The sequence below is a fragment of the Plectropomus leopardus genome, chromosome 7, assembly GCF_008729295.1.
Source record: "Plectropomus leopardus isolate mb chromosome 7, YSFRI_Pleo_2.0, whole genome shotgun sequence".
NCBI lineage: Eukaryota > Metazoa > Chordata > Actinopteri > Perciformes > Serranidae > Plectropomus > Plectropomus leopardus.
Window position 1 is genome coordinate 16,722,633 of NC_056469.1, and position 25,542 is coordinate 16,748,174.

Sequence of the window (25,542 nt, forward strand, 5' to 3'; positions counted from 1 at the left end):
GTTATGTTATATTACTCAGAGTGAAACTACAACTAAAAAGTATCAACATGATGAGCAACGTGGATCATCATCAGTGGTGCAGCATCTGAAATGTAAAATATTGTGTATATACTACACTGCATCAATCTGTGCTGAATTATTTGATAATTTTGATCTGATAATAAGTGAGATTTGAACCACTTGATTTTATGCATTTCTCTGCATGTTATCTATGCAAGGCTGTAATTGTAGGGTGGAGAAAAAAACTGTACTTGTGATGGTCCAGTTGGATGTAATACTATCCAACAGTTTTGCAAGAAATATTAAACTTGTCATATTTAATAACTTTGTGTACAATCAATGTGTTTTGTAGCATTATTCATACTAAATCTTAGAAATCAGTGAAATAAACACCACTAACAGGCCTATGAGTCAAAGGTGTCATCAAAAGCATAAACAGATGTAATATTTCGTAAATGTGGTGTTCTTGAGATCAAGTATTGCTCTTGCAAAAGGACTCATAGAAGACTGATTTAAAAAGAAACATATGGTCATTTGAAAAAGCAGAAGTATCCTCAAGCTTCAACACACTATTTCCTATAATGCAACTCTACATTAGACCTTCCTTGCCTGCCAAACGCCTACTTCTTTCAAACTCCAAACACAGATGACATCATCTAGGTTATATTCTCAGACTGACAAAGTTTTTCTGGACTCAAAAAACTCTGACAACCAGCCCAGTAGCCTGAAGAAAATGTTGGCATTGTACATTTCTACAAACTATCTATACATTATATTTGCATGTTTTCTACATATGATATCTAAAATGACATAATGTATGATTTGACTTTGTCATTGGGAGGTGGAGGGGATGGTGGATGATCTAACCGAGGAAAGACACCTTGGAAGCTGGAGACCACTGTTCAAGACCAACAATAAAACTAGCTGCAATTTATCGAGTCATTGCTGTGTTTCCAGGTGCTTTTTCAGGCACAAGACAACATTTCGATCCTACTTGGATCTTGGTCATGTCAAAATGTTGTGTAGCAGCTTGTTTTTTTCGGGTGGGGATAGTACGGTTCGAGGCAGTTTTATTTTTTCAGCACTGCTTTTCCAGCAGGGATTGTACCTCAAAAACTGGGTACTTATAGCCAAAGCATGATCTTTTTCTAACCAAAACCAAGTGGGTTTTGCGCCTGTACTTAGCCGCACGCTAGCCACAGCATTCAACATATCTGCTGTTACAGTCTATACAGTGTAATCACATGCAAATGTAACATAGTGGTGGTTTGCAGCAATACACAATGCCAATATGGTGGAATGCCCCTTTAAAAACTGAAACATAATTGTAAATGTATTTGAATATAGCCTGTATGTGTATGTATTTATCTTTGATCTTCAAAATTTACCATCAAATGAAATATATATCAATGCACCTACCTTTAACTGGCTTTTTTTGTTGTTTTTTGTTTTCACTTCCTCAGACTTCCTTTTTTCTTAGTTAGTTATATTGTTTGTTTGTATCTCTGCAAGATAATCTGGTCTGCCTCACCAGTGTAATTTAAGGACACAGAGAGGAGGTACATACCCCCTTGTGGCTGCAGCAAAACTGCAGTAGTCACGTCAATTGAAACAAGAAACATCTGTATGTGCCAGACAAAACTCACCATAATTCTAACATTTCATCCTCCACAGACCGCTGCCTGTCTGGTATGTCAGATTGTTGTTGATGAGGTTGGATTTTTTTTTTTATCGTAAATTTTCCTTTTCCTCCTGGTATCATGAGAGGTATCGTAAAAAAAAATCGCCAAATGCAGGTCCTCTGCATAAAAGCAACAGTAAAAAAATGTGTTGGGAAACTGGCAACTAAAATTTTTCTGTCACTGATATGAATGATCATATATTTATTTATTTCTATTGATGGAAGGAAAAGTGAACTTAAGGACTCCAGACTGTCGGCATTTGGACAGAGAGGGTTTTATGTATGAACATGCGAATACATGTGATTTTATGAGTGCACTTGCACTCTTGTGCCTGTGTACTTTTGTGTTTGTGTATGTAAGTGTGACAGAGAGACTGGAGTGTAAGTCGCACTGACCTGAAGCAACCAGGTGTAGCCTGCCGCTCCTTTTTTGAAAGAGAGGTGAAGTATACAATGACTAATAGAAGTAATTGATGATGAAAAAAGGTAATAAAGGTCCTATGTAAATATCAGTGATTTATGCCATTTTCCAGAGAGGTGCTTTCGGGTCACAATGATCGGAGTACACAGGGATAAAGACAGTCTGTTATATAATGCTTAATGACTTTCAGTTTGACTACCATTCACTTTTGACTGGTCCACAAAGGCTATGACATCAGTGGGCGAGGCTGTTGTTCAACTTTGAGTGCCTATCTTTAACAATTGGTATGCTGCTCTGGTATGACTGTCACATCTTCTGTAAAAACCTGTTTTGCAATAAAAGTACTTCCCCATCCTCACACATGATTCAGGTTTATTTTGGTGGATGTTTTAGCAACCAAACCAGGCAACAGCCCTGATATCACACAATGTAAATGTATCAGCAAAGTTAAATACATGTTTGAGCTAAATATATGATAGAAGGATGTCTTCTTCTTGTGCAAGCTGACATTAAATGTAGTGTGTGTGTTGGTGCCTCCTTGTGGTCACTTGAAAGGTTTGACTGTTTCAGCTGGCCGCATCCTTTCATGCAGGCTGTCAGAACACAGCCAATTGTGACTTTAGTACTCTTTCTTTACAAGTGTAGGTTTCATAACTATCAGCACAACTGTGTGGATGTCACTGAGTCCATCATCCAGCACTGTTGATGCAGGTCTTTCCAAAACCATTAAAAGACCAGATTTTTTGTATGCTGCAACTAGTCAGTTTGACCTCATCCTCCTATGTCATCACAGCCATGCTTTCTGTCCTGTTTACCCCACAAGACAGCCCTATAGCATCCAATATAACCCCATCATCATCATTCTATGTTATTTCCTCACCAGATCAGTTCTTTTGGATAGCCAAAAATGAGAAATGCCATACACTCCGTGTTGGTAGTGATGAACAAGATAATTCAAGATCATTTTTTAACCAAATATTATACAGATTTTTGGACTAATCATATTTTTCTTATTCAAGACCTAAAGGTAAGTAAGCAGTGCATATGTGGTCTGCAGAGGAAGGTTTATGGAGGAATATGATTATTAGAGTGAGTAAGTTGAACTACATTTTGCTAACATGTAAATGCAAGTATAAAGTATGTAGACAGCATTATAAGTAATAAATTAAAAGATTTGTATCAGAAATGTGGACTTTTACGCAGAAGAGCTTGACTCATTTTGAATTGAAAGATTAATAAATTAAATAAGACCAATTGTTTGCGGCAATTAAGAACTCACAAATTGAAATATTACTATTTAATGACTTTTAAGGCCGTATATAAATAAGATTGAATTTAAGACATTTTAACTCTTTTTAAGGACATACAGACACCATGATTTCATCTTGTGTTATGTTTTTAAATTTAAAACTACATTTGCTTTGTGGGGGATTTTATATTTGATGGCATTTAGACAGAATTGATATTTTTCAGTCTGTCGTGGTAGAACTAAACACACACTCCTACAGGTCTGGGCTAAGCTCAAATTGGCTTCACATCCTAGAAACGCACCTGCATACCTGTGTGGGGCTGAAGTGACTGGATTTGCTTTGTTTATTTATTCTATTTGATAAATATTTTTTATGTTTGATTATTACGTATCCGCAGGCCTCCTGTCATTTGCAAAAGTGGTCCCAAGCCAGAGCAGGCTGTTTATCCCTGACTGATATGTTGATTAAGATTGTTATATTGTGCTATTATCTTTTCTTATCAACTAAAGGCATTTTAATAAATCATATTTTGTTGTAGCTGAATAAAGTGGCGCTAACATACTGTTGGCAGTTTGTTTACAAATATTTCATCAATTCTTCAGATTTGTCATGTGTCAAATCTAAATATGAGAAGTTATTTTTGCCTAGGAGTATAAAAGGAGATTATAAAAGAACAATATTTCCATACCTAAGTACCTCAAAATTGTAATAACAGTAAGTACAGTAAGATAGTAAACCCAGTTAGTTACTTTGCATCCTACACTGTCAGACACAGACGAGAAAAAATTGAAAATGCACCACTGTTAAAAATGTGCATCCTGACCTCTAGTGGTGGAAGGAGTCTCTCTCACACACACACACACACTTTCTGTCAGCTGACGTAACGCTCTGTGGCAGACCAGAGGACTGATGGAATGCCTTTATGTGTATCTTCCCAACTCTCAGATTCCTAAATCTCCATCTGCTTGTTCAGCGTGACTTGTTTGCCCTGATTTTGATGACCAGTACAGAGCCCTGCGACAGATACAGAAAAAGAGGGACATATGATACTAGCTGATATGTGCCTATAAGCCAGCAGCATCTTAACTTCTCAGGAGAGGTGTGCATTTGTAAGTTTCTTTGCTATTTGTGTCTCTCACTGTACAGACAATAGATATGATTTACCCCAGGGAGAGGAACAGCAGCAGAAGCAAAGCAGTTAAACAGGCGGTGAGAAGCAGTGATGAGGGGAGGAGGGAGGAGTGGGGGGGCCCACCAGGCACAGGGAGTAACCGCCCTCCTGGGAGCAGAGACAGGTCGAATGTCTCCTGCAGCTCTGTGTGGCCTGCCACAGCCTGGGGGGTCACTGAGGGAGAGAGATGGAGAGGAGGAATACAGGGGAGAGTTTCAACTCATGTTGAGGACAAAAAGTAAAAGATATGGTGGAGGTAAAGGGACAGTGCAAAGTAAAAACACTGTTTAACACTGAGTAAAAAATTGTGATTTGTATTTCATTTTAGCACTATTACATGCAAGGTGTCTTTTTTTAAACACTTTATTAATTTGAAACATTTATTATTAGTGTGTTTGTGACCCCCCAGTCCAACAGCTGCACGATCATGCAAACTTTAATCATGAAGAGAAAATAAGCTCAATAGAGAAGGAAAGAAAAACAAAGTGTGTCCTTAACACAGCGAAGCCTTGTTATATTTACATGAATACTTATCAAGCTAATACAGGAAATATACATATGTAAACTGCTTACACAATTCTGTATGAATATGCATATCCATACACGTGTCTACATAAACACACATCCATCTATTCACATACATCTGCACAGATTCATTTCATTGATGGCCTCCATGATTTCATTTGGAACATTTAGCCCTTTTTGTTAAATAAACTGGTAGTATTTCCTCTGATTTTAGGATTTATTTTTTATTATTCTGTGATTTTAATTAGCTCTTTTCATTTGTTTATACTCAGGCATCTCCAGCTATTCTTAATATTCTTAGTAAATATTTATCTGTTTTCTCATTTATCTCATGAGCCATTGCATCTAACAATATAAATTAAACAAAATCTGCACCCATGGAAAACATTTTATTTCCCAACCCGATGTGATTTTAACATTTTACGTTATATATAAAATGTAGGTAGAACATTTGCAGAGATTTCTCTACATCCATTTAAGAACAAATGATGAAAACAAACTCTATTGGTATATTAATTTTTGTTACTAAAATACTGGTACAAATGCCCTCTCACTGATCAGTATAATTCAGCAATTTCCAATTCTTTCTCCTAAAGCGGCGTGTCTTGTTACCTGTGAGATAGTAGTACAGCCTGACAATGGAGTGTTGGCCTGAGTAGATCTCACACTGGTAGGTACCCTGATGCTGCAGGCCGGTTGAAATGATGGAATAGAGCCTGTCGAGCCCTGCAGTCACCTCTTTAAACTGATCCACCTGCTGGGTTTTCACCTGTACAAAAATAAATTATTACAAATGTAGGCAAGACTCATTTATTTTTTATTTTTCAGATTCCATATGCGTTTAACATTTTGGAAAATATGCATCACTAAAGCCATAGCCGACTGGCTTACCTTAGCATAAACTGAAAATGGGGGGAAACAGCTAGTGTGATTGTGGTAACACATCCACCTACCAGTGCCTAGCTCACTAATTAACATACTATATCACAGTTAACGGTTTCATGGGGAGTTCCTGGAAGATTTTTTGGCTGGGTGCAGTGACTTCCTGGAGTCTTTGCAGCCTTACAGTGACAACAAGATTGCTTAAAGTCAAAGCACCCCGTCAAGAAAGAAATAGTCCCACACAGACACACCACAACGTCCATATTAGACTGCAGTTTATGTGTGAATGCAACAAATAAAAACAAATGTGTTAGTGAGCTTTATGCCATGTTCACACTGCATAAAGAAGTGCCCCGATATGTCAGTTGTAATCAGACAGTTCATATCATACATAATATATTTTCTTTATATCATTCTTAACAGAATATCAGTGTTTTCTTGCCATAGCTGCTCATGGCTTGTGGAAAAAATAAATAAGGTGCTGAAACTATGGTTGCAGGTCGTGAGCCGGCCACAGAGTGCAGGCCCTTTCTGCGTCCAGTGTGAACAGTCCAAGTAGTTAACACGAGCTCCGAAAAGAAAACAGCAGTGCATTTCCCGCTCCACAGACAATGGACGTGCTTAGTATTGCCTCCACATCCAGTGTGAACCGGGCATTAGAGGTGCTGGCGTCACCAAGCAATCCCTCAACTCAGTGTTGTATTTTGCTGTATTATGTAATAATACTGGATGGGATGTCTGCCACCCTTTATCATTTGGATACATACAAATGATATATCACAAAAGAGGTTAATAAGTTATTTTAGCACATTGGCTAGCTATTTTACAATACTTGAATAATTTAGCACTGTGGAATGATTGGCTTGTAAAGCTTTGCACAGAAAGTGGGTGTCAGTGAGCCAATAAACCTGCACCAATTATATTATTACTTTACGCCAAGCTAAGCTAACTGTCTCCTGGCATATTCAACAGACAAACATGAGAGTGGTATCAATCTTCTTATATAACTCTTGGCAAGAAAACCAATATGCATATTTCCCAAAATGTTGAACTAGTCATTTAAAGGTATTGCAGTTGACCCTGAAATGTTCAGCATGCACAAAGAGCACCTCTTCTGCAAACCTCCAGATCACCTCGATGTCGTCTGGTAGGTGAAACGGCACTTCGCACCACATTCGGCTCCTGCTGTTCTCCATCGCTTTAATTTCTTTAACTGACACAAACATATAGCCACCCACACGCACACACACAGACACACACACAGATAACATTCACAGGGGGGCAGCTCTTGCAGTCTGAGCCCTCCTTAATGATAATACTTAAGCCCAGTCTCTGAGGAGTGGAGTAAAAGTGATGATATGCTAAACAGTGGCTGTGCTGTACAGGGTTGATACGAATACCAACGTGTGTGGGAGTCAACTGTCACCTTGCATAAAGAAGCCAAGGACTTAAAGAGTACCTTGGGGGCTCTGTGCAAAAGATATAATGTGTGGAAATAAAACCTTGCCTCGGTCTCTTTCTCAAATCTCGACTTTCTGCTAAGAGCATTTCAAGGATCAAAAACGGAGCATTTCAAGGATCAAGAGTCGATGCTTATGAAGGTGAGAATATAGTTATGTAAGGATGTGTCAAGTCTGGATTAGTACACCTTTTTTCCCTTTTTGAAAATTGTGATGTAACAGTATCACTAATCCAATATGTCGGATTATTAATACTCACCTGGACAGTCGAGAGGGAACTCACAGGAGTCATACCGGCAGGTAACACAGTTGTACTCTGCACCTCCACTCTGAAAACCTGAAGGGTACATGAAATGAATACTGATATGATACGGTAGTTTGTTAAATGACAGGAATTATGATACCGAAGAGATAAAAAATGAGACACTAACCACATGGAGGGAAGCATCCAGATACTGTAAAAACAAAGATAGTTAATTGTATTTTGATCAGATTAGTTGATTCACTGGCAAGTCTGTTCAAGCTGACAGTTTCCTTTATTCTCCACAGTATTTGAAAGGCTGTAATAAGCTAACTATCTTATTATGGAGAGAGTACAGAGATCAGAGGGAGCTGTAATGACCTAATATGGGCCTTACCATAGATGAAAAGATGAAGGAAAAGAAGGAAGAGACCATGTCTCACCTCTAGGCAGTTTGGAGGCAGCTGCAATGAAATTGTCTGCTGCTGTCTGCAACCTTTCCTCATACACTGTGTCTGACGGATGGAGAGCGGGAGGAGGAGGAGAAAGACAGAAATATTTGGCTCATCACATCCTGGTGAATTGTGTGCTTTAGGGCATCATTTTGAAATCTCTCATTTCTAACTCCCCTCTGTCAGTGACCTCGCTTAACAATTCTGATGCACTAAAGACTCATTTACTTGTGCAGTTGTGTGTCTTTTCAGCGCAGGTGTTCGTACCGTTATTCAGCTTTTTGTCAAACTCTTCCACGATGGGCAGGATCTCTGCATTCAGAAGTTCCTTAAGTAGCTTGTCATAGCCCTTATCTGCAAGAGGGACACATATCACATGAGTATAAACCAACTTGTATACGCCTACACTTACTGGTTTTTACTTGTTACTATATGTTTGTCTTGAAGAAAAAAAAATAGATATCAGAAGATCATTTTACGCACCCACTCTGCCAGCCTCAACTACTCTCTCATGGTTGTTGAATATGCGGTCCAGCTTCTGGAAGCAGGCGTCGACATTTCTAACATTGTGCTCTGTCAAAATGTGACCCCAACACAGGCGAAGACTGTCGTGCACATCAACGAAGCACTGATAGCAGCTTAGAGAGGTCCCAAACAGCAAGCTAACACACACGAGACACAAAGCAGATGTGCACATTTTGCAGCAAAAGCATCAAATTCAAACATAGCTTTCAGTTTTGAAATGTTTATATTTAAATTTCTAGACTCATAGTGATTACAAATGTGGAAATTCCAAGGTTTTATATTCCAGGAGAAGCTTGAAAAATCAAAGCCTTGAATATGAATTTTCTGTGCATATTCCACATTAAATTAAAAGCAAGATTTTGAAAGTACTACCTAGTAGTATCTACTTGTGTTTCCTCAACATCCCCGGGTTTGAGGAGAGCGTCACAGACTCCCCTCTATACTTCCCTCCATTCTATTGTCTCTAGTCCCCATTTCCTGCTGCCTCAATGCACCAGTTTTACTGCAGAGCACAGAGATGGAGCGAGCCAAGGAGGGAGGCGGCGGCAGGGGGGAGAGGGGCAGATGAAGAGGGAGTTAAATGCTTATGTACGTATGGGATAAAGTGGAAAGCGTGTTGGCAAGAAAACCCAAGACAAATATACAAAGAGTAAAAGTCTAACTAGTGGTGTGCGGATGGTGAGACAGACAGTGAGAGCCAAATAGAAAGAAAGAAAAGGAACAAAAGGGACAACAAAATCAATATAATACTGAGCGTTGAGAAAGAGAAAGTACATATTTTTGCTGGTGGAGTTTAGAAAATTTCTAAAGTAGTGGTGAAAGAATGTTAGACTAAAAGAAAAGGTGGCGAGGAGGAACAAAGAGAGGAAGAATGCTTGAGTGCAAGAGGTAAGAGAGGACACATAAGTGACAGACAGAGGCAGAGGAGGAGGAAGAGGGAACGGGACTACAAATCAAGTCGACTGCCTCATCACATCCTGTATCCCCCACTCCTCTCCTATCCTCCACATCCCCCCTCCGCCACCCCCTCTCCTCCCTGGTCCCTCACTCCCGGTGCATCTCCATGGCAACCAGACAGGGTGCCTAATACATGAACTTAATATATTTCCAGTGGCAGGGTGAGCTGGGTACTAATGCATTCATCTGTCTCCACACAGACAAGCCAATCAATATTAGGCAAGAGTCTGCTCCAGGACTGCCAAAGTCAGATAGCTAGTCAGACGGTCAGACGTGGAAAATCCGAAATACGTGTCTCTGTGCGCGTTTGAGTAAATTTAATTGTGTCTGTTTGTATTGAGCATCTGTTGCAACAAGGCACTTTTATAAAATGTTCTCGCGAGCATTAATAAAGGCACAAAATCTGCTCATTTACATCAACACAATTTCTAGTTGTGAGAAAAAAAGAACATTTATACATTGGGAAGATGACACTTTTTCATTTAAAAAATGAAAAGGGAATAATTTCACAATATGTTTTCAATTACACTTTACTGATTTTAAGAGCTGGTGCTATTTGGCTATGACTAAAGATACCTGTACCTGTGCAAATAAAATCAACGGAGATTGCAAACTTAACACCTGTGGATTTTTTCAGTGGGTGTCAGACAGTTTTTTTTTTTTTGTTTTTTTTTTACAATTTTCAATAAATTCACACATTACAACCACTTTTTTGTTGTATTTTATTAACATTCAGGGGTGAAACTTTCCCAGTACAAAGCACATAGTACAAAACAAGCACATGATGTACAAAAACTCCACTCACTTTTGAAGGTGACATAAATGACGGGGTCACAACCCTCGGCTGTCTTCCTACTCGCCCCCACTGAGGGCTATAACACAAAGCCAGCCAATAGGGTTGGCCCCCTGAGAGTGTTGGTGCTGCAGGAGGATGGGTCCTCTTGATCATGACATGACAGGTAAACACAAAAACAGTCAACATACTGAAGAAACACACAGCAGGATACTAAGATACATAAAGAGCAAGAAGAAGACATGACATTGTATCATCTGAGAGTTTTCTTGTGTTTTAAGGGGCTAGAGCAAACGATGGGTATACCAAAAGAAACATTAAATGTTCATCATGTAAATTACATTTTACAAAATGCTCCTTTTTTGTAGGACGTTGAAACTGAATGCAGCCCTGTTCCCGAGGACCTCACCTGTGACCTGCTTTGACCTCACAGGTTAAGGGTCTCAGGGACAGAGGGGCATACTGAGAAATTAAAATACACAGGGGAGGTTTAAGCATGGAGCAATTTAAAGTACAACAAAGCGGCGCGGAGAAGAAATGTATTAAATGAAAGAACCGCAGAGTCGCTGCATCGAGACAAAGACATGACTTCATCTGACATTTGGATTCTGCGGCACCGGATGGTCTCCTGGCTCGCTGCAGATCACAAGCAAAACTGATCAGATCAATTAAAATGTAATCATGACATATTTGTCCTCATTTCATATGCACTCATATTTTGCCCTGCAATGCAGCAATGAGAGGCAAAGTGACATTTTTCACAGCAAGGCTCAAATAATCTCAGCAATGCAGCAGTGGTGGAGGAGACAATTAATTTAGGGGAAACAATTTTAAACTGTTGTTAAATATCACAGGCGTTTAGAATGATTTATTGAGCTAGCACGGACAGATGGCAGTATCTTATTGCTTTTCTAAGCTCAGTGAGCTGAGAGGGCTTTAAAAATCAACTTCATATGAATGTAAGGAACACCAGTAGCAGAATTAGAACAAACTTACATGCCGTTAGAGACTTTTATCTTAAGTTATTAATAATTTACTTACTTACAGTTTCCTCTATGTAAGACACATAAAGAGCAGAATATTTGCCTAAAATGTGTCATCATTAAAAGGAATATAATCTTTTGGTCTTGATAATTGCTGACGTTTAATCCTCAATAACACCATGTAAAGAAAAAAATAAATGAAGTTAGAGTCTAGACTAATTTACAGTGATGTATAGTACACATTTTGTAGTTATTATAAATACGTCATACTATCTTTCAGTAGTCCTACATTAAGAGCAAGGCAGGCTCTGTCTTCTGACTTACCAGTTCAGATTATACTAGTTTTCGGTGACAATAAAAAGGGTGTAAGAAAAGAAGCATAAGGAGTCATACCAGAGAGACATCCACCTGTAAATGAAGTAAAATAAGATGCACTTAAGACAACATCAACATCATGTTTTTCAGTTTCTATAAACCCAAACATATGAATGTAAAAGTTTCGGTATATTTTGGAGTTTAAGGAATGAAAATGAGTTGCGTAGAAATACTAGAAGCCGATGCCACCCACTGGCAGACAGACAGAACGACACATGCTGACTGGGGAATACTGAACGTGTTCATATGTTATGAAAAAGGAAAATTTGCACATTTTATGACTCCCAAAATGGCATGTTTTCATCGCATAAAACACCTCAATGTGAACGTGAACAAAAGGTGCAAGGTGCCTGCGTCATGTCCTGCATCACATCAGACTGCATTAATACACATTACGTATAGCGCAGGTTCATGAGCTACAGGCCTCAAAAGATTTTTGGAATACAGAGGTGTGATTTTCAGATCGTCTCAGTTAATGTTGCATGACACAGACGTGGCAGCCGGATCAGTCCAGAGGGAATAGCACACATTTGTCATAACTTCACCTAGAAATGAATTATGGATTTGTCTGCGGTAGAGGTTGCTTTTTTTAGGTTTGTTTGAAAATAATTCATAGAATTCAAGTCGGTGTCAATGAAACAAAACTGTAAATTAATCATGCCAAATCACACAACAGAAATAAATATTTCTGTGTTGAACAGATTCATTATAATTGCAGCAGGTGTAAAAGCATATTGTGCAACACTGCCAGTCATAATATTTAAATTCCGTGACAGCTGCAAATTTGACTAATTTACCTGCCTGATACGAAAAAGAGAAGGTGATTATAATGGCATGAAATTTAGACGCACTTACAAATAAGGTTTCAAACACAAGTGAGAATTAAAACAAGGTGCGAATCAAACAAACGCAGACATGACCTGCCGACAACATGCAACCTAGACACTAATTGAAAGGGTTTTCAGCGTGTTCAGACACAAGGAGAATGTCACATTCATACTGCAAAACGTATACAGTTAAAAGAGCACACATGCATGCACATACAGCAAAACATGACTGGTCATCTCAAAGGAAAGGATGTGAATTAGTGAAGAAAAAGTTTCAGATGAAAATGCATGTCTTTCTAAAAAATGAATTCTTAAACTATATTCATCTTGTGAGTGAAAACGTAAAAAAAATCACCTTACAATCAGCCTCTTCTTTTCTTTTCTTTCCCAGTCAGAGTGAGTCTGTGTTTCCTCTCTCTCTCCCTCTGATGGTCTATGCCGGGGCCAGACAGAGAGCCCAGCGGCAGGTAGGTTACAGACAATAGTATTGATTCCATTATTCTGCTCTCTACCTACCTGCCTGACTAACACCAACATCCATACAGCTGCTCACCTTTTGTCTCCGCAGGGCTGCCGTCACAAACGCACAGAGCTGCAAACAAGAGGAAAATACAGAAGAGAGTAAAAAAGCGTGCTTCACATGCCCGCTTCTACACCAAACCACCCGGTATACATGCTATCCAACACTTACAGGCGACACACACACACACACATATACTCATTTACCCTCCGTGCTGCATTTAAGGTCTCAAGTCGTCTCTTTTTGCCTTCATTGTACCCCAAAGTCTCCTCTCTTCCTTCCGCTCTCCCTCTTTTACACTCTCTAGTCGTCATCCCTCCATCTCCCCCTTTTTCCTCTCACGTTTTTCAAGCCTCACGTCTCTACTAGCCCAGTAACCCCCCCCCCATACACACACACACACACACACACACATACACACACACACTCCTGTCTGTGAGCCTCGTGTATGTGTGTGAACGTGTGAGAGATGGAAAGAGAGACTGAATAAGAATGCAGTGAGTGCACGCATGTGCGTGTTTATATGTGTGTCTACGAAAGAGAGGAACTGTGTGTGTGTGCGTGTGTGTGTGTGTGTGAGAAAGAGGGAGACAGTAGGGGGAGGGAGGTAGGGTGGCGGAGAGGCTAGCAGAAAGTGGGGATGGAGGGGGAGGGTCAGAATCTCTAATAGGATGAGAATAGAGAGAAAATATGAAGCCCAGGAGTCTCATGAACCTGAGAGCCTGACATTACTGCCTCCTCCTATGTGTACAGCAATCATACCATCATCAAATTGATTACAGGATTTATGGTGTTGCTCCAACACAACTGTAAATTGCAGCCGGAGTGACATCAAGCGCACAGAATAAATCTATCGTGGAAAGCTTTGCCAATTACAGGAATGTGTCTTGATTATACAGCTTAACATCGGAGTTGGATATTATGGAGTTTGACTGACTGATTTTATTTGATAAATTAAAATACACAAATCTACATGCAGTACCAAATTTCATCAGCAATAAAGTCATTGCGGTCCTTAAGTCTAGACGAGGAGGCAGGCGGGAAAGGGAATGACATGTATATGCAAATAATATCCCATTTTCACAATAATAAACCTCATAAAAAAACAATCACATAAAGTCATGCAAACCGTTAAAAAAAACCCCAAACATTCAAATTCAGAAAACAGTACAACACTAGAACTGTTGTTTGGTACAACCAAACGAATCCAAATGGAGGCTGTTTAAACACTATGAAACAATGAAAAACACATATAAAACCTGCATGCACACCCACGCTTTGTGTTGCATGCATAAACAAAGAAATTGCAACAGTTTTGCATATTTAATGTGCAATATTTTTTCAAATCTCTGATATTTTTCTGCCATTATTATTTCTGTTGCTCTGTCAGTTCAACATGTCTGAAGGCAGTTTGATTCCAATATTTGTGCTCCTCTCCGAAAGGACAGAGAGTTGCCGCTGTGTTCGGTGGATAACAGAATCACATGGCCCTGAGGGAAATTCAGAAATGAAAGTAAATCTAATTTAGAGCCGCTGATTGGCTGTCTGTTCAGTGAGATGGAGCATAAACACTACACTTGATGTGTAAGCATCATTAATGGCCCTAAAGTGTTCTGACTGTGTTGTACAGCAGAGAATATCACCGATGCGTCAGACGTTTAGAGCAAATGAGGGTAACCTGACAAAGAAAGGACATTGTTGTTTTGGACTGACGGAGCAAGCAGTGACTGAGGCCTGAGATAACACCTTTCTGATGGAGAGCTAGTTAACAGCCTCGCTAAAAAAAATGAAGGTATGATACTGAGAGAAAACACAGGGACAAGTAAGCACATCGATTTCTTGTGGCATTTAGTGAGAATTTTAAAAGCCATCTCACTGAAAAAACGGACAAACTACGTATGATGGGAATCGATAGAGACAAACTCTTCACCTTTTCTCAAAAGCCTTTCAGATGAGACTTCTCTTTTACAAATATGCAAGACGAGGATCCAACCTTTCAGAAATGTAGGTTAGAATAAAAACACCACACCATACATTCATAATACCTCATGAATATTCATACTGTACCCACATTGCCTATAGACGAGTCTGTGTCAAAACAGCAGCAGGTATTCTAGGCACACAGTGCAGCTGAATTTATTTTCTGCTTTGATCCTATTCTGTATAACTGTCTTATTCACAGCTCCGATGCACTACAGGACTCTTCACATCCTCCTCCGTATCCGCAATCATACTGTAATGCCATGCCACCTAAATTTGCATAGAAACAACATGCTGAATGTGTTAACAGTATCTGCTGTGATGTGTGTGCTGCGTGTTCTGCATCGTCCCTTTGCACTCAATGCAAGCTCCTGTGCAATATGTGCTTGCGCAGCACATGTATCCCATCTTATCACGCAATAATGTCACCAAGACAAATTCCTGTACATTTACAAAACTTAGATACTGATGGTGAATACATTATAACATGTAGAAGCCTATCTCTGTGTGTGTTAAATTACAGCATGGCTTTCTGAAACAGCGACTATCTGGACGCAAATTTGACTTAAAAACCAAGAAAAAGCCGCTCTCTGTGGCATAAGCAGTGTCCGAACCTGAGTGACAAACACAGAATGTCACAGACAGGTGTGTGAGTGTGTGTCTGGGTGTGTATGTGTGTATGTGTGTGCCTGCGGCTGCACTCTGCAGTGCCACTGAGAGACAAAGCACTGGGAGTGCTTCACAGGGATGACATCATCAGTCTGGGATGGTGTCTGCCTTGTCTGTTTTAGGATGCTCTAGTTCTCCGTTATATTCCCAAGAGATCGGAGACAGCATCGTTTTTGGCAGCACACTGCTTCTCATCACACCTGTTTTTATTAAGTAGTGTATGTGCAAAGGCAAAAAAAAGGTAAATCGTGCTTTAAAGAAAGCGATGTAGGAATTTTTAGGGTGCTTCAAGGAACCGGCGATGCTTTATACTGAGAGATGTTGTGGCGTTTTTTCTCATGATTCCAACCTCGAAAGACATTTAGAGCAGCATATGTGCATGTGGATGTATGAGAGTATGGTCGTATAACAATCTGCTCACACATATGCACAGTGGGCAGCATCTGCCACGCTGGAAAATGAGCCAAGTAAAAGCATCCACTGGTATAAACAATCTTTACCATTTGGTGTAGGAGATAGACAGAGAGAGAGACGAAGAGAGAGAGGGAGGATGAGGAAGAGACGACAGCTCTTCCTCCCATGTACATTATCCTTGCCCCACACACCTTACAACTGTCAGACATTCAGCTGTCTCTTCTGGCAGGAGAGCAGCGTTGTGTGTTGGATGATAAAGAACGCTTCGACTGACAGTGCCGAATCAGCACAATTCTGATATATGCCCCTTTTTCCCCCCCATTCCAGGAGGGGAGGAGAGCCGGCTATAACGCACTGCAGATGGCTGCTGTCTCGACCACCAGTCTGACATACTGAGGGGAAGGGAGGAAGGAGGGGAGGAGGAGGAGGAGGAGGAGGAGGGCAATGAAACTGGAAATATTTGTGTGATAGTGTGTGCTGGCATGGATGCAGTGGACTGCAAAGAGTGGTAACATGGAAGAGCAGTATAGCAGCCGCATGTGTATGAAGTAAAACATCAGGCTCCTCTACCTGTTGTCACACACAGCAATATGGATCTCATCAATTACTTCCAAGCATGGGCAGGGGGTCTGTGATCTCTATAGCGAGGTTGTTTATAATTTACGTAATTTGTGCAATTTATATGTAAAAGTTGTGTTGTGATTCATAAAGGACTGCACTGACATTCAAAGAGTTATCACTTGTTTTTTTTTTTTATAGGGAGGGCAACCATCAAATCATAGTCAGAAGATGACGTCATGTCCAAAAATTATATCAGTTGGATGCCAAAAACTGCAACGCGGTTATGAGACAGACGGCCAGATGGTGACTTTGTTTCCACGTGCAATAACGGTCCACTCAGACCCTCTGTTAAAAACCAAGAAATATTGATCATATTATTGCAAATCACTTCTTAAAAAAAACCAAAAACAATACCATTTAATTATTAACAATTTAATATTTATATTCAGTTTATATTCAACAGCTAGTGTTACTCATCGTCCATTTTTAAATATAAAAATGACATTCATGACATTTACGTGCATCTACATGTAATGCATCTGCAATTCCTGTCTCATTGTTTTAAGCCTGTGGTGTTTGTAAGAGCAAAAAGTCTTTCTTCTTTCAGGTCTTTGATTGCACATGGGAGAAGTTTGGCCTTCAGGGCTTTCTGCCAGAAAGTCAAGTGATGTAGTTTAAACAGTGACTGAGTCCACACATTAGGAGGAAGCTGTGGTAGATGAATTGATAAAGCACAGGACTAACACACAGGAAACCAGGTTTCTGACTTGTCAATGGCAGTTTATAATGTGGACTTCTTTACATCATATTTTGATGCTGCTCGGACGCTCAGGAAGGAAGTCCAGCTGAGGCCAAGGTAATATTGTAGACATCGGCACAGCTTTCATTCTGGAACTTTGAATCTAAATGGGACGTCATGATTGCGTGTTCAAATAATAATTAAGTGTTTGCTGGGTAGTAGTAGTTTTCTCATCCTAGATTTATTATATTATTATAATATTATTATATTATATTTATTATTTTATTCTTCAATTGTGAGGTTTATTGTTAGAAAAAAATGAGTCATAAAGTTGCCTTTTGTATAGTGGAAAACAATAGTGCCTCTGTATTTATTATTTTTAGTGATTCTGTGACCTAACAGGTTATTTAGCAGCCCCTTTCTTCAGGATTTCAAACACATTTTTGATGTTTACAGAAGAAAATATTGTCTTGAGGTATTAAGGGAGGGACCTGCAGTTATTTCCACTCAAAGAAAGGGTCCACTGACAATATAGAAGCAGCAATCTCAAGTTGAATTTCAAGTTGAAACTTCAAAGATTTAATTCCTGCTTATATTGGTGACACCTATGATTACTAGTGGTAACATTAACTGGGGTTCAATACTACAGGTCACAGAAAACTGAGGGCAAGGAAATTAACTATTGTTGTTCTAATAAAGAAGCCAGGGAATTATTGGCCTTCATGTTTCTGTGGGCAGCTGTGATCTGATTTTACGCTCCACATGGTGTGAGTCTGTGGACAGCAGGACACAGTGAAAGAAGCTGGTTACCTCGCTATGTTGGAGGTGTGCCGCCTGTCGCCTGCAGTTCTTTAGCTAACAGCTCACTGTTGCTGCTCCTGACTAATCCATTACTTCTATATTTCAACCTGATCTGCCGAAAAAATACTGAAAATGACAGTTTTGTCGATGTATATTTGATGTGTGCTATAAGTGCAGAGTTTACCAAAAGACAGATTGCATTTTCTGTGATTCCTTCATGATAAAAGTCAATTTGTCTTTCACCAGTTAATGCTTTTAATGTATAGCTGCAGCTGTAGGACATGCTCGGTTGGCATTAGCAGTAACGTAACCCAAAAGTTTTTAAATATAAGTATTGTAATACTTTTATCAGAGCACCATAGGCTCAATAACCATTGTGTTACTTTTTGGTGAAAGATGGTGACTTAACAGAGTTTTATGAAAATAAAAAAATGTATGATTCTTTTAATATAATAAAAATAAAACAAAAAACTAAACTTAGCCCCCCTCCCACACAAATAATTAATGCACAATTCCAATCTGACCTCTAAGTAGGATGTAGGATAAAAATGGAGGCTCAGCATCCTTTCTTAAAGGTATTTCTGCTGCAGTGTAAATGACTGATTGCCTGTCAAGCAGCTGGTGCTCCTCCTGACAAAAAATGTCCAGTTGTTACAAATATTGCATCTGAAATGACAGACAAGCTCATGGGGGAAGTTGGAAAGACTTCGTAGGGACTTTTGCCCAAGGGGAGAGTGTCTGATAAGACCTTCAGAGGACAGATTCTGTCGCAGTTGAAAAGGACGAGTCGTGTCATTAACCACTAGGAGATCGACTGGCGGAGTAACAACATACTTACCTCTCTGCTGGTGGCACATTAGACGTGGCAAGGAGTGACTCCGCAGGGAAAGCTAGAAGGTTGTACAGTTATCTCCGTGCTGTTTATTATGCGAAACCATACAACCAACTACCTCACACTGCAGAGCACAGACTGTAGAGCGGCTCTCCAGACAAGATCTTCACCAGCAGGACGAAAGTGTCTGTGTATATACTCTACCTCTACACCTGTCTGCCTCCCGTCGACCAGTCAGCCCACCTCACGCCTCACTTCTAGCCTGTGTGAGCAATATACTCAAACCTTTCAGTCATCACTAAATCATTTAGCGAGTTTTGAGATTGAGATGTACAAACTCAAAAAGAGATTTACACCTTTGATTTTCTTTCGTGCATGTTTTGATGTGCTGTAGAAGGACCTCATGCTGTTTTTTCATTCTCTGGATCTGAGCAGAGAAATTAAGATTCTTGGTCATCATTGCCTTTTTCCACTGTGCTCAGTTGGCGTTGTGTGTCTATTTGTGTGTGTGGTTATGCTAAATATGACTTATTTTGATCACTTTGGTGGAAAAGAGGAGGTTGCCTGAAGAGATGCGTATGTTCGTTCTACAACATGAAATGGGAAGAATATCTGCACTCATGACTGGGTTGGGAGGACCGATACTGAGTGCTGCAACGGCCATGATGCAACAGGAATGGCTGCAGTGGAGGAGCGCAGGTTAACGGCTGCACAAAAAGCTTCAGGGTAACTTATGTAGAGCAGGTACATAAACAAGCACCAAGACTCTCTATTGTGTGTATGCAGATAAATGTGTGAAATGACGAGGCAGCTGACATAATACAACGCACTGCAAGAAGGTGTAAGACTGCAACATTTGAGACACAAGTTGTCTTTGACAAAACTGCCAGTCTGGATTTTTGCAACACTGGAGTAGACCTACGAAAATCAATTTCCACACATCCAAGCCTCTCGTGCAGGTGTGAGTACTACAAAGGCTTCATCGTCTAGGTTCATTCATAGTATTTCAATCCATTTCTTAGGAGTTGTTGCCCTCTACTGGTGACTGTGCAAACTCCCTCTCACTTCTCTACTTCATGTGCTGTCTTCTGTCAATACTGTCCCACTGTAGCATTTTACATACAGGAAAGTGCAAGTACACAATCTCTCATCATGCCACATCCTTGAGAGCACTAAGACTAAATTCTCTTCCCTCCTGAACATTTAAAAATTGGCAGCTTTTATGACATCCAGTTTATTATTAAAGCATATTGATTGGCTTTGCACTTTCATACAATCACACTGCAGCATTTCATCCAGATCAGCTGTCTGATTCTACTTAATAGCTGACAGGTTTTCATGGGAGTTAAATGCCATCTGTCGCGACACTGTCATCACAACAAGTCTGCTGTCAGCTGTGATATCTAAATCTGGGCGACTTCTGCTCCACAGTCAAAATGGAATTTCCTTCACATCAAGCCAAGTGATAAAAAAAAAAACAACTCTTTAACAAAAACTTTCTTCGATTCTCTCTGTTGGAGTCGTATTTGTTGCGCACTACAGTACCACGTTTTCTGGCACAATGCTACATTCCAACAGCTATGAGCCAGGAGTGTTACGTTACTGAGCACGGATTCAGACGTAACTGGGGCAAGATGATATGCTATGTAAAATGCAATTTAAAGATTTTAAGCAGACCCTTAACAAGAACAGAAATACATTAACATATGCAATCTTGCAAATATGCAAAAAATGTGAAGTTAAAACATTTCCTGAGTGACAAAAGAGAGCAGTATGTGGGAGCTCTGCAGTCTTTGCATGAAAACGCTGCTTGGCATTTTAGGAATCCCTCCTCCAACAAAGGCGCATTACAATACAGGAGTTAAGATTATAGACCGCACCTATCATTCTGCAGACCTTGTGTTGAACTGTGCAAAGTCCCAAGAAAAGACAGACATAGGGAGGAAGATAGCTGCTAAAACCCTTTTGCCAATCGGGCAACATGCTGGTGTAACTATAAAAATGTTGTCAGGTGAATTTGTTTTCTCCTCCTCCTGTCTTTTTTCGAGTATGTGTTTAGGGTCCTAATCCTCCGTCTGCCGCTCCCAGTCCCTTTCACTCTCCTGTCCCAAAGTGCCCCCCCTCCACCCCTCCTCTCCTCCCTCTCTTTACTCACTCAACCTTTTCTCTGCTTCAGCCCTCATGGGTCCCCATTTCCCGCCTCTTACCCTTTTAACCACCCTCTGTCTTTATGCCCCCCCCCGCCTGCCTCTTCTATCCACACATGTCGTCCGGCCTTTCTTCGTGCCCACAGACTCCCCTACTTTATACCCGGCGTCTACAATATTTTCACAGTCAAATCACGCAGAAATGCAGTGTAATTGTGCCAGTGTCAGCTATCCTTCTCTCTCTCTTGCTCACTCCACCCTTCAGCAGGCCTGTCTGAGTGTCTAAACAGTGAAAGACTACTCCACCATGACAAACGTCTGGGGTGATTCATAAACGGGCCGTCTCGGCCAACATTCCTCTCATACTTGATCATCATCTGCACACAATGACACACACGTTTAATATTAAATAGTTACAGTGCTTAACAGGCATGCAAACAACTCACAGATTCACCGGTCAGCAAAACAAGATAATTTCTCTTTCGACGCTTTAATGTGATGACATGAAGATGATGTAACTCTGGGAAAACATGGAGAATACTTCTCAAGGCTGAATGGGAAGTAACAGCTGATTTGTGCCAAAGCTGTCCAGTTTCTAAATCAAATATCTGTGTATCACCTCTGCTATTGCGTTCACTGGAGAACAACACCTCCGAATGAGCGCTGACATCGCCGTAATGTTGCACGTTTGGAATTTTAGAGAGTAACGCTTTGATCTGCTCATATATGCATGCGTTCTTTTCCCCAGGTGAGAGCAATGCTCTATCCTACACTAATCTGCTTTGGCTGACGCCAGCTTCACATAACAAGATGGCAAAATGAATGTTGCCATGGGAACCTTTTGCCTGGCAACCCCAACAGCCTGGCAACTAGCCAAACTGTTGCTATGGCACAGCTGTCTATCTACGCATGCTGGGATTGGTGTGTGTCTGGCTATTCGTAGCTCCGCCCTCTCAAAGTTTCCAATCAAATGCACGACAGAAGTATTGATCTTAAAAGCTGTGGTGTGTGTTTGTGTGTGTGATGGTGGTGTCTGGTGAGAAAAAAACAAGGTGTGCCTATTATGCCAAATAAAGCAGCACAGAAACAAAGACGTTCTACACTGAAATGTGGTTGCATCTTCGAAAATGACCTTACACTATTTTATTCTTTGTATAACATCTCCTTTTAGACAAGTCATAAATAAGTTTGGGCTCTAAGTGTAATGATTATTTTATATTTAACTGACTGTGTGCATGCATTATTAAATTTTTGGATAATCATAATTACATAACTTTTAATTACCCTGCGAGATCATTTCTTGCCCAATCATTTAAGACAAGTAATCCACTTTAGATAAAAGGCCTTAAGCTCTTTTTTGTTATCCAAATCTATTATGCTCAAAGGCTTAAATCAGTCAAAAAAATAGTATATGTGCATTTGCATTTTTGCCGTGCTTGTCCTTTGAGATACCGACAGAATCGACGAGTTGTGTGAGGCTCGGAGCTACAATGCTGACTTACTAGACACAGAACACAGAACAAGGAATATTTGTCTTTTATTGGAACAACTTTAGCTTTCAAATACTTTAACTTCCACTAAAATTAAACTAAGTAACTTTTTTTCCATTTCAGTCATTTTTTTGTAAACAGGGGAAAGAGTAATGGGCCAGATATCTGTTAGAATAAATTAATTATGTAAATTAATCTGTGTCAAAGTGGAGCCTTCTCAAATAGTTTCTAATGATACTATACACGCAACTGAAGCATTAAATGTGAGTGTTGGACAAGGATCCAGGCTGCAGACAAAAATATAAAAATGTGTAAATGTCTTGGGTATACTGTTGTATGTAATGATCCGCCAGTTGCAAAATACAGGCCTGATACCAATGTTTAAAATAATAATTTAACCAATAGCCAATACAGATGTATTTTTTTGTTGCCAAATTGGGTTTCTGTTGTTACTTATTCACCATGTTTTCCCATGGAAAGAAATCAGTCCTCATCTGTTTTCATTAATCACACAAATGTATGAAACAGCCTTTAATGTAACCTTCTTTGTCATGAAAAACATTGTTTTTAAAAAAAAACTGCTTCAAAAGCCTTTTTACTATATATATTATCAGACATCAACAAGTTTCTCCTTCAAACTACTGTATTTATGAGTCTCACCAAAACTAAATTTTACATTATATTTTAACACATCATGAGAACATTATGATTTAGCTTTGCCCAATAATCATTTTTACTGGATAGAGCTTGAATGCAACATAATGTAACTCAATTCCACTATTAATTCAGGTCACTAGCTGTTAACAGTCAACATGAACACAAATTTGTTGTTCACAATGTAGCATTATCAGGGATAAATGGGGGCGTCCCCTGTCCAATGTGAGTTTACTGCGCCTTTCTGTCCCATCCTGGAGATCCCTAATCATCCCATACATGTTTTCTTTTGTCACCGAGATGACGCAACAGAAAAACATTGGCCACTGCAATTCGTGTGTCATTATATTTGCCGATAGGCTCAAGGCAGTCACCTAGGTGAATATCAGCCGATACTGATGTTCAGCTGATAAATAGGTGCATCCCTGGTTGTATGTGTTCAGGTTCTGTCAGCGCAGGTTTAGTTTTACTTTTTAGTTTTAGTGGATTTTTACCCTCATGACAATCTAACACAGTCAAAGGTTAAATGAATCACCTCCCAAGGCAGAAAGACAAAATGCTACAAATGTAATGCATATGGGCCGTCTAGCTGAAACATATTGGGCTTTTAAAATTACTTAAAAATTACTTAACAATAAACCAACTGATTAAAAAAAAACTGAATGAAATGTGAAATTAGCAGGTGTGAGGATGTGTGGTTACAGAACGATGAAGCGTATGTACATGGCAAGTAGATCCATCAAAAACACATTCAATTTATGTATAAAGGGTTGAAAAATTAACACCAGCTACCAGCCAAATGCTGGTAAAATATGCAAGTGGCTGCTAGATTTGCTTCACTTACCAGCCAAAAAAACAATGGTTTTCTGTTGAGTGGCTGTTAGATTTTAGAGTCCACCAGCCAAAGTGGCAGGTGGACAAAAAAGTTAATTTCCAACCCTGTGTATAAGCCATTATTTTCCTTGTGCATTGAAAAGATTAGAGATTAGAGGGTAAGTAGATTAATGGAAATGGATATGTAAACTGGTATATTGATGGATAAGTGAAATTTATAATACAGAAACACTGTTACCTTGAGATCACTCCTTTGTCAAAGCGTGCCAGGTGTTCCTCAGACACGAAGTGTTGGCCAACTGAAACACACACAGAGAACACACACACATATACTGAGGTTAGAGAGAGACAAGCTGGCTTCATGAATAGAAAGACTGTTTAACCAAGAGGTCACGGGTTCAATCTCTGCAACAGCTGAAGTGTCACCGGACAACACCATGAAAAGCTACCGACTTACCCGTGAGCTGCGCGACAGAACAGCTCCACAATAAAACACGCCAGTCACTTTGAGTCATTTTAAAGCAGCAAATTATTGTCTTTCTTTCACACACACACGCACACACGCACGCACGCACGCACACACCGAACAGGCGTGCAATGAGAGCGCAGGATTTAGGCTCTTTCTGTAAAGTTGGCATAACTGAATGCAAGTGTTTTGATGTCAGTATTTAATTATAAGGAATATAAAGGATATAAGGAAAGCATCCACTGCAGGCAGAGCAGGGGTCATCATTAAATACACAATCAAACAGCTACAGTCCAATCAATTATCATCACATATAGAGACATGAGATGAATCAATGTCAACATTTGTAATAATTCTGACAAACAACACAGAGGGACTAATAGTGCAAAAAGCTATTCACACTGCAGAGTAAATTACATTATAATTAGCCTCTTTTAAAAGGCTGCACTTAACACTCAAATGTTTTGCTTTGCTTCTTGAGTGCTGCCATTAATAAACGTTTGGATATTTACAGAATTGTCCCAACATGATTACCATCGAGCTTATTGTGAACACTTGCTGTTTGCCGTGAGGAAATCACTGAGGATAACTCTATTGGACAATATCATTTCAGTGTTTGGCTGCTTAAAGCTATCCAGGAGGGACATGACTGGTGACACACTGTAACATAAATTCTGTTTCATGCTCTTTTTCTTTCTGCTTGAGACTGTCGGGATAAACATTTAAAGGCGTTTAAATCTTGATATCTGAAAGCAATCTTAATGCACACATGCGTTCTGCAGTGTGGACAAAGCGATGCACCAGCTTGGAGTGCTAAGCCTCCTGCTCCGGTTTGATAAATATAACTTCAAAAGAAGCAGCCAAACAGCTTTAGCTGGCCGACTGCACAATG

General features: G+C 39.8%; 1 protein-coding gene across 1 annotated transcript; it reads right to left on the reverse strand.

Moving 5' to 3' along the window:
* Positions 1-4,293: 4,293 nt before the first annotated feature.
* Positions 4,294-8,780, reverse strand: LOC121946111 (sperm acrosome membrane-associated protein 6). The gene is made up of 9 exons (XM_042490548.1): positions 8,567-8,780; positions 8,351-8,437; positions 8,065-8,146; positions 7,822-7,845; positions 7,650-7,750; positions 7,040-7,143; positions 5,661-5,817; positions 4,517-4,697; positions 4,294-4,366 (listed from the first exon to the last, which is right to left on the reverse strand). Exons 1-9 carry the CDS (start codon positions 8,778-8,780, stop codon positions 4,294-4,296), a joined length of 1,023 nt encoding a protein of 340 aa, XP_042346482.1.
* Between the last annotated feature and the right edge of the window lie 16,762 nt (positions 8,781-25,542).